The sequence below is a fragment of the Seriola dumerili genome, unplaced genomic scaffold, assembly GCF_002260705.1.
Source record: "Seriola dumerili isolate Sdu_G_001 unplaced genomic scaffold, Sdu_1.0 BDQW01000442.1, whole genome shotgun sequence".
In the NCBI taxonomy this organism is placed as follows: domain Eukaryota; kingdom Metazoa; phylum Chordata; class Actinopteri; order Carangiformes; family Carangidae; genus Seriola; species Seriola dumerili.
In genome coordinates this window covers 48,704-63,222 of record NW_019174697.1, presented here as the reverse complement: position 1 = coordinate 63,222, position 14,519 = coordinate 48,704, and the positions used below count along the sequence as shown (strand labels likewise).

At 39.2% G+C, this 14,519-nt stretch overlaps 1 protein-coding gene across 4 annotated transcripts in view; it reads left to right on the top strand.

The window, feature by feature from the left end:
• The window catches only part of rabgap1 (RAB GTPase activating protein 1), a 72,972-nt gene that overhangs the window by 16,248 nt on the left and 42,205 nt on the right, over nt 1-14,519 (top strand). For 3 of the 4 annotated variants that reach the window (XM_022762074.1, XM_022762073.1, XM_022762075.1), the window contains 9 exons: nt 152-326; nt 4,157-4,317; nt 6,121-6,231; nt 7,111-7,177; nt 7,261-7,363; nt 7,878-8,047; nt 8,239-8,407; nt 9,784-9,877; nt 11,595-11,745. In XM_022762074.1, the coding sequence (XP_022617795.1) occupies nt 152-326; nt 4,157-4,317; nt 6,121-6,231; nt 7,111-7,177; nt 7,261-7,363; nt 7,878-8,047; nt 8,239-8,407; nt 9,784-9,877; nt 11,595-11,745 (1,201 nt within the window). The remainder of the gene's footprint in view (nt 1-151; nt 327-4,156; nt 4,318-6,120; nt 6,232-7,110; nt 7,178-7,260; nt 7,364-7,877; nt 8,048-8,238; nt 8,408-9,783; nt 9,878-11,594; nt 11,746-14,519) is intronic. The other variant, XM_022762076.1, reaches the window with a different exon arrangement.

Genomic DNA, 14,519 nt, shown 5'->3' with positions numbered 1-14,519 from the left:
CTGGCTCAGCACTATGAATGCAATTTATTCCATCCTCTGCACATACTTGAACTCAAATGCTCACGTCATACGCACAGTACACATAACAAAAATAACTGTTGCCGTAGCGACTTTTAAGACATAGCAACATGTTTATTGATATTTTGGTTAGGTTGTTGGACCCCCACAACAGTACGGAGATTGCCAACTACCCTATCTACAAGATTCTGTTCTGTGTGCGGGGTCATGATGGCACGCCAGAGAGCGACTGCTTTGCCTTCACCGAGAGCCACTACAATGCTGAGATCTTCAGGATCCACGTGTTCCGCTGCCAAATCCAAGAAGCGGTGAGGATTCAATAATTGATTGTTGTTTTAACTTATGTGTAACTGTGTTTGCTGAATACACATTTAACACGAACTCACACATACTGAAAAAAAACAGATACAAGCAATGTTGCTGCTATTCAGATAGAGAACCAGAGGGGGAGCAAAAGCTCCTCTTATAAATGCTCTGCTCTCTTGCACACTCTCATCTCTCTTTTTCACACTTTTTCTGTCTCGTCTAGTCACATACATACACTTGTGTACACACTCATATGGCCAGCAGTATTCTGGTTGACCTTGCCTTACATCGTTGATCTCCCTGTAGCTGGTCCCTCAAGGTTCAGTGTCAGTGTTGGAGGTTCCTCACTGGTCCCCAAGGGATTAAGTCATGCACTGCAATGCACATGAACACCATACACAAAGTACACACAATCCCCCTAGCCAACTTATAGGAAAGAGGAAGTGTCATTGCTTATATACAGTAGGTCCACCAGAAAATATAAAAGAAGAGAAAAGGGAATCCACTCATGAAACTGGGTTAAAGTGCTGCTTCAATGTTCAGTGACCTGATTTCTCCCTCATGGAAGCTCTCTCCTTCAATGTCACGAACAGCCCCCAGACAGACGCCACTTTATCAGTTTCCCAGACACCCACCCGTAACACATATGCTCACACAAAAACACTAATGCAATAGTAATTGTGTGAATATGCATTAGTGCATAGTAATTCAACTCTTTATCCAGCAACCGGACATCTCTGTCTCCAGCTCTCTCTTCCTTCTTCCATTCTCCTCACAGTCTTCCTCTTGCACACACCCCTCTCTTCCTTCCAGTCCCCCAGCAACTAAACCTATCTACACTGCTTCAAGCTTTCTTGTGGTCTCTCATTCGCACTATTAGACTGCAGTGAGTCAGCCCATTGGTTTGTCTCCTCCTTCAGGAAAAAAGTGCTCCAGTCATATGCCTCACATCAGCCTCAAATCCTCTGTAAACAACTCCCAAGACCTCTTAAACAACTGCATTTATCCACAAAGGTGTTTTTACTTATTTATTTGGAAATCAGTTTTTTTGGACACTGTAGCCTTACCTTAGAGATACACATCTTCTGACAAAGTTTCATCTTTTTAAAAATAATTTTCTGATTGCATACCCACACAAACTTTCCAAATCAATATTGATATAACCTTGTGGCAGTCCCTCACAGTTGGACTAAAACTGTTTACTGTTTTATTAGCTACAGCTGTCTTATTTGCTTTAAGCAAGTGACTGAATTATTTAATGAAAATTGTGAAGAGATTATTACCAATTTCACAAATACTGCAATTTGGAAAGAGATATTAACTTCAGCCTTCAACCAACTTCAACCAAGCTTTTTTTTATTGAAATTATTATTGTAAGTACTTTCAGATTTTGCAATCATATTTTTTTTTTTTTTTGGAGATTCGGTGTAATTTCCTTTCCTAAATAGACTTGTAAATTTTGAATAGAACTGTTCATACATAAAGCAAACCACCTCCTCAGTCCTTCTTAGTGCCAGACCTCCTAGTCAGGCCCCAAGGCTAGTTCCTAACAATTCCCAGTCACTTGGTGTTGATGGTGATGCAGAGCCCTGTGAATTCTCAAACCCAGCGTTTTTCTTTTGCCCATAAACTTAATTCTCCCTTCCAGAGATGTACATCTAGTGCTGTGAGATTCAAATCAGTATGGCTTCAATAGATTTGTTTCACTGAAGCGATTTGGGCTCCTATTAAAATTAAATCACACGTTTGGAGAGACAAACACAAATTTGACTGTGGCAAATGGATACAGATTGTTACCATGACATCAGTTGAAAATGTCTCAAAGCCTCATGTCAGTACGCAAATAAAGACAATGTTGCCAAGGAAGAAATAATAAGAATATCCAGGATGGAAAGTAAAAGCAGTGTAATAGGACACTTAACAATTTCCAGATCTTTAAAGGCTACAGCTTTTTAACTCTGATTACAAATCCAAAATGCTTCATGAGATTAAATGTCATGAGATTTGAGAGTAAAAACAGTAACCTTTAAACATTTTGTATGTAGGTCATTTGATATGTTTTAAAATGTTTGCATGAAAAAAATGACAAGGGACAGAGCCTTTGAACAAAACTCCAACATTGAAGAGAAAAGGTTCAAACATAAAACTAAAGTTGTATTTCTTTAACACTTTCACACTCTCCTTGTTTCCAAATACAATTGTTTGACAACTTTTGTCTGTTTTTGAGTCAACTGTTGGTCTCTAGTTGCATTGATCTGCCATGTTTTGTCTTGTGCTGGGTAATTGACAGTTTCCCTGAAGAAAAAAACTACATTAGAAAAAACAGAATGGCAGAATCTTTCTTCTTTTATAAAAGAAGCACTCAATACCCTCAATACCAGCTTAAATTACTTGTGCAGATTGATATTTTTGCAGTGCAACTGTCTACGTACTGATAGACCTCCTTTCCGTCACACAAAAGGAATAAAAAGGCCATTTGTAGACATTTGAAACTGGTCAGTTTTGGCTCTAGCATTGATTGGAATAGCACAGAACAACAATTCCTTTGTGTTAAATGTCATCATTTCATCAATACAGGGGGTGACCCCCATCTACCTCTGCTCATCCCCCATCTCTTACATCCAGTCCCCCGTTGTTTCTGAATAAATAAAACCCCCGCAATCTCCTAACATCCTTCTACTGTACCAGGAACATAACAAAAGCTTTGTGCAGGAGAGGTTTGAAGCTGCTTTATATTCTGGCTTTGAAAAAAGCAATGGAGCGTTGTTATTTATTGATAACAGCAGTTTCCCCAGACCATCTCTCTGTCACTAACCCCCAAGATCCACTGTTTACCAGAATTAGAGATGATCCAAAACCACTGTGCTATGGGCCTCGATTTGAGACAGAGCTCTGTTTATTATCACACACACATGTCTGCTTCGTAATAATGAAAAATAAAATAAAATACTTTTTCTCGGCTTAATGCAAAGCTCCCAAATCTAAAGTCTTATGAGTGGAAAAGTATGTTTAGTGAACGTAAATAAATCATTACCACCCAGTTTTCCACACTTGGCAGTCTCTAGCTGCCTCCACCTCCCAACTCTGCTCCTCTTTGGGAGTTGGAGATTTAGCAGAACCCCACAGTCTCCTAGGAGTGAGTGGTCTGTGTTTGATGTTAATAGAAACAGTACCACCATGCTCAGATTCACAGGCAAATATGAATCATTATGTTTGATTAAAACTCAAAATGGTTAATAGTTTGGGGGGTCTGCAGTCAGTAGAGTAGTGGGTCATTAGGTTAGCTTTCTAGTGCCCCATATCACAGGATGACAATAACAGTTCTGCAGAGGCTGAATTGAGTTTTTAATCAATACTAATGACTCACTGATTACTTTGCCTGGTGCTGGTAGTTTTGGCTTACGAAACTAAACTCTGTGGTCCACATGACCTTTCTGCTGCAGGAGCCAAAAATGAACACTACAGTATTTTGCCCTGCGATATTGTATGTTATCACTTCAGTGGATATTTTCTTTTGGATTTCTGCTCTAATTAGTTAAGTAACTAACTTGTGTCTACAACTTAAGGCAATTATGGGGTTGATGTTGGGACAAGAGAGTTGTGTTGTAAATTAATTTCACCTGCTGTTGTAATTTTTACTCCTGCTGAAAAGAGGCCAATAAAGATCAAGAGTTCCTATTAAAACAGAAATAATGAGGTAATGTATTGCACCAAATGAAGTTGATGTATTGTAATAAGTAAGTAATAAGTGCTCTTTTTGATATTCAATATTACCTGACAAATAACTTGAGCTCAACACTTTCTCTCCTCCTCTCTCTCTCTCTCTCTTCAGGTCAGTAGGATACTGTATAGCTTTGCCACAGCGTTCCGGCGGTCAGCTAAGAAGGCAGTTCTGTCATCTCAGCAGACGGCTCCGCTCACCCCTGACAGTGACTTGTTTACCTTCACTGTCAGCCTTGAGATCAAGGAGGATGATGGAAAGGGTACCTTCAGGTGGGACGGACATTTACACCTAACTTTTCTTTTGTAGAGCACGACATCATTATTTAGGATGCCTAAAGAGCTGCTTTGAAGCTACATATAAGTCTGGAATCATATAGACAAGTGTACATCTATGTATACATGTGCAAAACGGTTAGCAAGAATGATTTAAAAAAAAAAAAGTCATTGCAAGTGTGTCATCATTGTGTATATTTAAAAAAAATAAATGCTATCCCATACAGCCACACATTGGCTGTCAGTAGCAGATTCTCCGACTACATACAGCTCATCCACTGTAATGTGTAAAGTGATAGCCAGCTATCACTTACCTTTTGGCCTAAAATAACCTTTTTGTGCAGCTTGTAATTACAACAACTAACCACTACTTACACATCATGGTCATCTAGTTGGTTTACATACAAAAAGAACATGTCAGTAAATTAAATGTCAATGTTATTAAAGTTACTGTGAAATGATAAAAATATCAAGAAAGAGCATCACAGTAGATTACACACACACACACACACACACACACACTTTTCACACGTTGATAAGAAAAAAATAACAGAAAGTTCCTGTGTTTTCTTCATTCAACCCATCTTCCCTGACCTTTTTGATTTTGTTTTCGCATATTACTGAGTCACTTCCGTGTGTTCTCAGACAGCCTCAGATACTCAGCTTATTTGGAAAACAAAATAAAACAAACAAAAAAAAATGCGTGTGATTATTTTTACTCGGCAGATATTTCCTCCTCATTAGCTCTTGGTTGATTATTTTTAGTTTGCTGACTTCCAAGCAAACAGCTTTCACATGCAAGCACACATATGCTATTTTTGTGCGTAAGTAAATTTTCCTTGTCCAAATAAGATAAGATATGGAATATTGTATATAATTGTATAAAGACACAATATAATATTTGCTAAATAATATGTAAATGAAATATATTGTAAATGTAAATAATTTTCCTTTATAAAGGTGTAAACAAGCCAGTTTATCTATAGTCATAGGAACTATTTAGAGTGTAAAACCATGACTCGGTCTGACAGTCTGGTTCACTAAGCTCTATCTGGTACATTAAATCACTACTCACAAAAAGGAAAAAAAAAAAAGAAGAAAAAAAAAAGAAAAAAGGTTTTTGTGATCTGAACATTGTCTGAAATCACAGCCAGTTCCAAATGTTTGCAGTAGATTTCAAATTGATTTATGGATTTTTATTTTTTTAACCTCAAGACTCTTTTCTCGAGTATTTCCTCAGGAATTCGTGTCAATGAGGGTTTGGAGAATGTTGAGTACTCTTCCTGTTTCAAACGTCTCTGCTTTCATAGCAGGAAAAGAACCAAGACCAGAGCATGTTTTGACTCTTACGCACACTTTTATCATGATAAATGGAGCAGTTCTAAACATGAACCACAGTCTTCATATTTGCCTGACTAATTGATGGTTAGTGATAAATTCCACTGATGTAGTTGTCCAACAGAAGAAACACTTTGCTTTAATTCTTTGTGAAAGTTTGTAAACAAAAGTAGAAACTCATTTATTAATTTCCTTCTCAGTACAGATATAGATAAAACAGCCTGTCCAGTCAGCCTGTGGTCAAGTCAAACTTAAAATGTCATTGAGTTATTTTCTGATATAAGGTTTCCGCTTCAAACGTTGGTAAATCTGCCTTACAATGTTGTTTCAGACTTATCACTCTGTCTGCGGCATAAATGAACTAGAAATGCGTTTGTCTTATTCATCTCTGTTTTTTCCATTGATGATCTTTTTGCAACTGTAAATCTTTTCTAATAGTATTTCATGTGTTTTCATATTCAGCGCTGTAGCAAAAGACAAGGACAAGCAGAGCTTCAAGCTGCGTGCAGGAATGGACAAGAAGATAGTGATTTATGTCCAGCAGACCTCCAATAAGGAACTAGCCATCGAGAGGTAAAATAAAGCACATACACTCACACACTCATGCACACATACACAACATCTACAGAGCAGTATCATCAAAGGTAATAGATTATTGTAAATTGCCTTAGGAGCACTGAATGTTGATATTTTTTTTTTTGTTTCATGTCTTATAACAGCCAATCAGTGATGACGACAAGAGAATACAGAGAATAATGTTAACAACCAAGGGAATGGAGGATATAAGTTAAAATTTCTGTCACTTTGGAATTGTCCTGTAGAGGGAAAAATCTGTCATGCGTCTCGTCGGACTGAAAGAGATTGCCCTGTTTGCTACAGTTTTACTTCAAATATGAGCAGACATTCACAAGAAAGGAATCACTCAGCTATAATTGATAAACACACACCGGTGAACATCTTTACATCCGTGTATCGGCCCGTGTCAGGTTTTAAGTGTTCTGGCACAGTTGTAAGATAGTGATTGATGTCAGTCTGTTGCAGAGGTTCCTCATTTTCCATGCTTTAATAAATCTGTGGAAATTTAAACATTCCATCACTTCTTTTTTTTGCGAACTTCCATTTTCACGGTGGTTTGTTATTGTTTGAGGAACCCTGAGAAGGTGAGGATTGAACTGCTGTGTTTAATATTCTCCATGTCCTGGTCTGTGTTAGAGGATCAGTCCAGGAAGCTATTTGCAGTAACATATGTGGGGTTAAACAACTGGTTTTACTCTATAGAGAGATTTATTGTTCTGTCTCTAGTTCCCGCTCTTGGGCTTTTCTTTTCTTTCTTTTTTTTTTCTTTTTCTTATGTAATCCTTTTCATTTCACTTCTCTCTCCCTCTCTCTGGCCTCCCTTTGTATATATGTGTCTTTATATGCACATTTATTTGTTTGTTTGTGCGTCTCCAGGTGTTTTGGACTCCTGCTCAGCCCGGGGAAAAATGTGAAGAACAGCGATATGCACCTGCTAGACCTGGTGGGTGGCTGTTTACATATTTTTGTCTGTGTGGTTGTGTGCTGTGTGTTTTTGCTAACTTCCTCCGACTTGTGCCCGTTCAGGAGTCAATGGGAAAGAGCTCTGACGGGAAGTCTTACATCATCACAGGAAGCTGGAACCCCAACACGCCTCAGTTCCAGGCTGTGAATGAGGAAACGCCCAAAGGTACCAGCCAAAAATCTGTCGAAAATCTTAATACAACAGAATGATTTTCAGCAGTTATTATTTCCTTACTTCATATTTTACTGAATAGGTAGTTGTTTATTTACTCATATTTTCACACCAATATTTGACACCTTTCCAAGTGTTAAAATCACTTTCCACTGGTTGGTAAATCCTCAAATCAAGCTGTGAAAGAGCAGTTAATGGTAAAATGATGGCAACAGTAAATAGGCATGGAAACTGTACTGTAAAATAATGTTGCATACAACACAGAAGGTACAATGTTGTAACAGATTGCACATGAATATTACTGGAAAATTGGTAATGAAACAAAGACGAGCACATTCAGGCACTGACTTTGTTCCACCCTTATGCCACATGCAGTAACTCCTACACCGCACATCCAGCTTTAAACACAATGTCCAGTGTTTTCATGAATCACCCATTTATGGGTTTGATTAACAGAAGTGAAGCACTCATGGGGATGACAATTTAGCTGGTTTTCTTGTTTTTCTAGATAAATTCATGTACATGACGACAGCAGTGGACCTGGTGATTACAGAGGTGGAGGAGCCAGTCCGTTTTCTGCTGGAGACGAGGGTCAGAGTGTGCTCCCCAAATGACAGGCTGTTCTGGCCCTTCAGCAAGCGTAGCTACACTGAGACCTTCTACCTTAAACTACGCCAGGTATGTCAACTCATGGCACAATTTTCCATCCAAGATTAAATCACTTCAAGGGATGGTCGCTGTGAATTGCACCAGATATTCAGCTGTGACCTGGAATAATGCAAAGCATTTAGTTTGTTAATACACTGTGAGATTGGGACAAACCTCTTGACACTTTTTCCCGTAGTTTACCTTGTGCGTTCTCTCTTCAGATGGAGCGTAAGGAGCGTAAGAGTCCTGCCTCTGACACACTTTATGAGGTGGTGAGTTTGGAAAGTGAGACTGAGAGAGAGAAACGGAAGACCACAGCCAGTCCTGGCATCCTGCCCACCGGGCCTGGTACCATGGTTCCATCACCACCTGAGGATGATGAAGAGGAAGGTGATTTCATGTCCTATTTTTCATTTTTTGCTCCGTCACTTCTGCTGGCATCTTCTTTAAAGTCACACATAGCAAATATTTTAATAAAAATATAATCCTGATATTGCAATAGCAATCATTTCTCTATATAAGCCATATGAAAATATTCCTCACAAATATGACCACATTGAGCCACAGAAGAAGGCTGACTAGCAGAACCGACAGTTCTTACTTTCTGAACCATTTGTTGGACTTGATCATAAGCATGAACAGCTTTAAAGCAGTTTGCTTTTACTCAAGAACACTTAACCAATGTGGAGTCCTTGGTCAGGACTGACCACATTTAGAAGCAAGCACCTCCAACACAACAATAAAAGTAGTACTATGCAGCACATTGAAATTAAAAAATCATACCAACCAGCTGAATTATGCTGCAAACTTCCAGCACCTTCAAGCTTTTTCAGGCTTTGACTCAATCACTGATACTCTACCTAAAAATGTAAAACTCCTGTGTCCTGTGGGGCCGTACCAGAAATAGGTTTGTGGTCCAAAGGAGTCGAAATCTCATGGGAGATCAGACACTGTGTTACAGAACTGTTTGTACTGTATCCTCACAAAGTACTTAGCTATCATTGGTGTGTGTGTGTGTGTGTGTGTGTGTGTGTGTGTGTGTGTGTGTGTGTGTGTGTGCGTGTGTGTGTGCGTGTGTGCGCGCACATGGGTGTGTGTTTGTGTGTATGAATGTGAGAGATAGTAGTAGACAATAAAAGGCAGACAGCATAATTGAGGTACTTTCTGTATCAGTCTATGTGTCAGTCTTTGGTCCACTGGCCTTTTGGTACAGTTTGGTCTCAGTTTTTGGACTTCATGTCCATTGACTACTCCACGCATTTTGTGAATATTTAGATACCACATTTGGCATAGATAGTACCGTCTTTTCAGCTGATACAATGTAAAGTTTGAATAAAAGACCAAACAATTTGTTTAGACTATAAAACTCATATGAAACCGTTTATTTAGAGATGTGTAGATGAAGTTCAGTATGATCATGTACACAGCTCAGATGCAGTTCAGATTAAACCTTAAATACAAGACAACAGATTATACAGTATACAACACGACACAACATCAAACCAGAGGAACCAGAGCCTATGATACAATATATAAACTGTCTACCAGTGGAGCACATACAGTATGTCCACCACCTCGATAACACCAGTGAGCAGAAAGTTTGGCTATAAAAAGCACCGATCTCTGGAGATTAGGAAACATCCATGTTTTAAGTTCTCACATTTATTTAATCGTTTTCATTACACATGTATGAGCACTGGTGAATTGTAAATCATTGGAGTATTAAAAGGGCAACACTCTGTGTGTTTGTACGCCTGTGTGTTCAGATAATGATGAGCCGTTACTCAGTGGATCAGGTGATGTTTCCAAGGAGTGTGCAGAGAAGATCCTGGAAACCTGGGGAGACTTGTTATCCAAGTGGTAAGGCTTTGTTCCCTTGTTCACTCTGTCCTTCCTCCTTCTATCGCTGTTGCAAAGAGTGTGCACAAGCATGTACACGCACGCACACAAATAATTAATTTTTGTGTGTGGGGTTTTAGCGGATATACTGTGTGTATTGTGAAAGAAAGAGCAGCAGGCAGGAGTTCTTGATAAGCAGCTTATTAAGATGGCTTCCCTCTCCCATTACTGCATTTGTTTTTAATCAAAAGCTTGTGATGAACTGAATAGAAACTGCTTGGACTTTAATTAGCTGGAAGTTAAGCCCCCCCATACATACAGACACTCCACAGCATACCTCTCTCTTTCTCCGTCTCATGTATGTTTCTCAGGAGAACAGTAAAATATGTTTTACCTTAGATATGTATATCACAATACATCTGTTTTTTTTCTTCATTATTGACTAGATTTGGGTGTTTATAATGTCCTTTGATACTCCCTGAATGTTTTTGAGGTATTTGTCTCACCTCTCTGATGAAATTACTGCCTAAATAAAGAACGGAATCATAAGACTAGCCTGTCATAATACTCGGCTTTGTGTGTGTGATTGGTGATTTTGTGTGTGTGTCAGCATGAGAGCATGTGTTGTGGCATTGTGGGATGTAGCGCTCAGGGAGCACAGAGAGGCAAATCACAGAAAGCCCTTTACAATCTTATGCCCCTAAGGACCAGGCCTGGCATTACTTACGTCACATGCACTCACACATGCATGCACGCACACATGCACAGTATACTTTTGTTTCCCCTCTTAGTCTCTGCAGAAAATGCCACATATTGCATAACCTGACGGTCGGAACAAATAAACAAAACAAAATAGAGAGGGATGAATTAAGAAAGGGGGGAAAAAAGTGAGAGAATCATCAGGGATTCAGGGGTTTTCTGTCGGCGCCAGGCAGGCGATAGTTGGTAGATACAGCTGTGCCTCCAATTTTACCTTCTCCGTCTCTCTGTATCTCTAATTCTGTCTTTGTCACTTACTACTTGGTTGGCAGGAGTTTATTATATTTATAACACTGCATACAGTATGAGGATGACTAAACATTTAAATGTGAAGATGAGGAAGGAGGAGGAGAAGGAATTGACAGGTTTCTGTGTATTGTTGCTGTAATTTTGTATTGGGTTATTGTCTTGTATTGTCTATTGTTTTCCCATCCTGCTAAAAATAAAGCAGGGGTAAAATAAGTAATACTAATGTCAGGGGAAAAGGTGAAAAGGAATATTTTGGTTAGATTAAGTACTTATCATGTATTTTCTGTACAAACTTAGAACATATTGTACATTTTGAAACTGTGACCTTTGAGTCCTTGATTGATTGTATTCCTTGTGGGAGGCACGGCTGGAACTTTTGAAAGACTGCTATGTATGTAAATCATTATATTTTTGGTATGAGGTGATTTAACGCCTCCTCATTGTCATGATTCTGTCCCAGACCATCTATAAAGCTGATAATAAACCTTTTTAGACACAACCTCGGGCCAATGAAAACATTGTTTTGGGTAGATGCTGTAGACAGGTGTGCGCTGAAGATTGCAGCTGCACAATTGCATGTAATGAGGGTGTCAGCAGTGTTCCATACTTTGAAGATTTATTGGATAAGCCACATTGAATAAAGTTAAAATTAGTATGTCTTTGATAAAATGCAATGCCTGACTCTCCTCTCTTCTCATCTCCTCTCCTCTCCTCTCCTCTCCTCTCCCAGGCATATGAACCTATCAGTACGTCCAAGGCAGCTGCCAGCCTTGGTGCGGAGTGGCATTCCTGAGGCTCTTCGTGGGGAGGTGTGGCAGCTCCTGGCAGGCTGCCATAACAATGACCACCAGGTAGAGGAATACCGCACTCTTATAACAAAGGTAAGACCGCACAAAACTATGGTCTTTGTTAAGATGATCAGGACACACCAAATCCCCATGATCCCGTAATGCAGGTGATGTAGTGATTGGAAAGGCTGACCTCCAACGGGATGACTCAAGCCCTTAATTTTAGGATGCATCAGCAAGCTGTCCACATCACCTCTGATGATTTCTAAATCTTTGTCCACGCTGAAGCCATTACTGAGATAGACTTTTTTTTTACCTCCAACAGTTTTGTTCTTTCTGTTTTTACACTTGGTTATAGTTTGATCTCTTTAACTGAAACAAATTCAGTTCACGGGTGTAACTTCTTCATTGTTTTTGTTTTCTGCTGGCCAGTGCCTATGTGTTGCTGTTAATGTCCTTGGCAACAGTTTTGGTTAAGTTTTACTTCTTTGGAAGTACACCTCAGGGGCTACTGTTTCATAAGTTTCCCTCTCATGTGCTCCAGACTTGTGATGGCAACCACCGCTGCCCTGTAGATCATGTCAGCTTAGTAGTTAAGGCATTATGTAAGTGAAAGGCTTGTACACTTTCTTCAAAAAGGAAATAATTTCAGCTTCTAATGGTTCTGTTAAAAGGAATAATCGTTAAGTTTTTCTAATAACTCATTATGATTTTGTGATTTTGTAATTCAAACCAACCCAGCTCATAAAAGGAGGAACAAAATATGAAAATGAATTGTGTTTTGACTGAGTTCGGCTGACTTTATGGTCAACGTGAGCTGCAGGTGTCTGCAGGGTTGTATAAAGTATAAAAAGACCGCCGTCATGTCGGACACATGAGTGAGCTCACAACAATGGCTGGTCTCGCAGCGTTTGCAGCTGTTCTTTGTTTTTTGTTTTTTTAATTTCAGAAATATGAATGTTACCCTCAATATGTCAGACTGCTTCTCAAAACCTATACACACCGTTTACTTGCCCAAAAATCCTAAGACATTTTCAGGCCACACACAAGTTTAAATGAGTGTTTTGACACATAATATTAAATCTAAATAATGTTTTATGAAAATATTGCGGGCGATGTTAAGTCAGTGCTGTGCAGTGCCGCAGTAAGTCCAAAGAGCATCATGCCTGTATTAAGCTGGTTACATACAATGGTTGGTCTGTGATCAGAAAGGATAATTTAATTATTATTATTCAATTATGATGATTTCAATTGGGGTATTTTTAACATGAGGTTCGTCTTAGCTGCTTCGTCTTGTCATTGCCTTAGCCTAAGTACCTCTTTCCTACAAACCTGTGTCTGTATGTGTGTTCAGAAATGACAGGTAGCTTTTTAGTTTCAGTTTGGTAGAGAATTACACTGTGCTTGCATAATTCTGTCTGTGTGGACATGTGTTTGAGGATCGGAGGTGACTTAGCCCTGCTGTAGATGGTTAGCCACCCTGTGCACTGAGAACAGTGTGTTAGTCTATGTAATTTTATTCATGGCCACAGCTCTGTCCACTGTTCTTATGTAAAGGCAACATCCCCGGGCAGCAAGCTGGGTCCCAGGTGGTGACAAGATGTTGGTCTTGCCCTTTCCTACCCCTCTGTTCTCCTCCTGCACTCTCTTTTTCCTCACTGTCCCTGGCCACATTTCCCTTCCTCCTTTGCTCTTTTTCTATCTCTGCCTTTACACTTATTCTTTATTCATGCTCTCACTGCCATTTACCTGTATGCTGTGTACTGTTTTGCTTTTGCTTAAAATAAAAAAGTGTCTACTCAAACTTAAGTTTTACACCAAAATAATGTAGGAGCCAAGCTGTTTTTCCGTTAACATGAATGGTATGAATGGAATCTCAACTTTCACTCAGACAACAATAACAATGGATCAGAACGCCACTGTATTGATAGCCACTGGACTCAGAGTTGGATAGGAATTTATTGCAGAAGCACTAAAGCATTCCAGGATTGTACGTCAGCCAACAAACACACAGAGAAAAGTGTGGAGAACACGTGCAGCAATATCTGACTCTGACAGGCAATTTATGAGTTTTTATTTTATTTCACAAGTAGTAAGTACAGTAGTATTGATTAAAAAAAAAAAAAAAACCTAATTAGACCTAAGACGCAGAAGATCTTGAAAGAACTAAAATGTTGAAAGAGTATTGAAATGTAATGGATAACGGTGCTCTCCATATTATAAATTAGGAAATAATTTTCATTCACATTCATGTTGCTATTGTTATTGGTAATAATTAAATATTATCTTGTACAAATTCAATCTTCCTCCCTTTTCAGCTGCTGTTTTAAAATTTGTACATACCATGCTCATGTACCAGCTCCTAATTTGTTTTGTGTACTTTCTGTATTCAGCCTGCTTGTGTGTGTCTCTTTGTGCTGTTTTCCGATGTATGCACATGATGTCCTAGCCGCTGCTCTCTTTGTGCCCTAACCCCGTCTGAACTTGGTGTTCATCCATATCTGAATGCAGGGCATTGATGGAAGTGGAAACAGGGCTGTACGTCTGAGATATTTAACCTGTGCCTTCCCTTTGGAGCCCCAATCCCTGCTGCCAAGTACTGGAAGTACCAGTCTAATTTCAAATGCTGACTAATTAACACTCCACCAGTAACCAATAAACTCATTAATCTGTTATAGCCATGGCCCACATTTTACATTAGCTCCATAGATTACAGTGAGTAGAGGCTAGAGAACATACCACATGGTGCACAAGTGCATACAGCAAGCGCACGTACACACACCCTCGCACAATGAAATTATGTTGGGATCTTGAGCGTTAGCGGTTGGGTAACACTGTGGCAGTCCAAAAACCTTTTACAAATAATT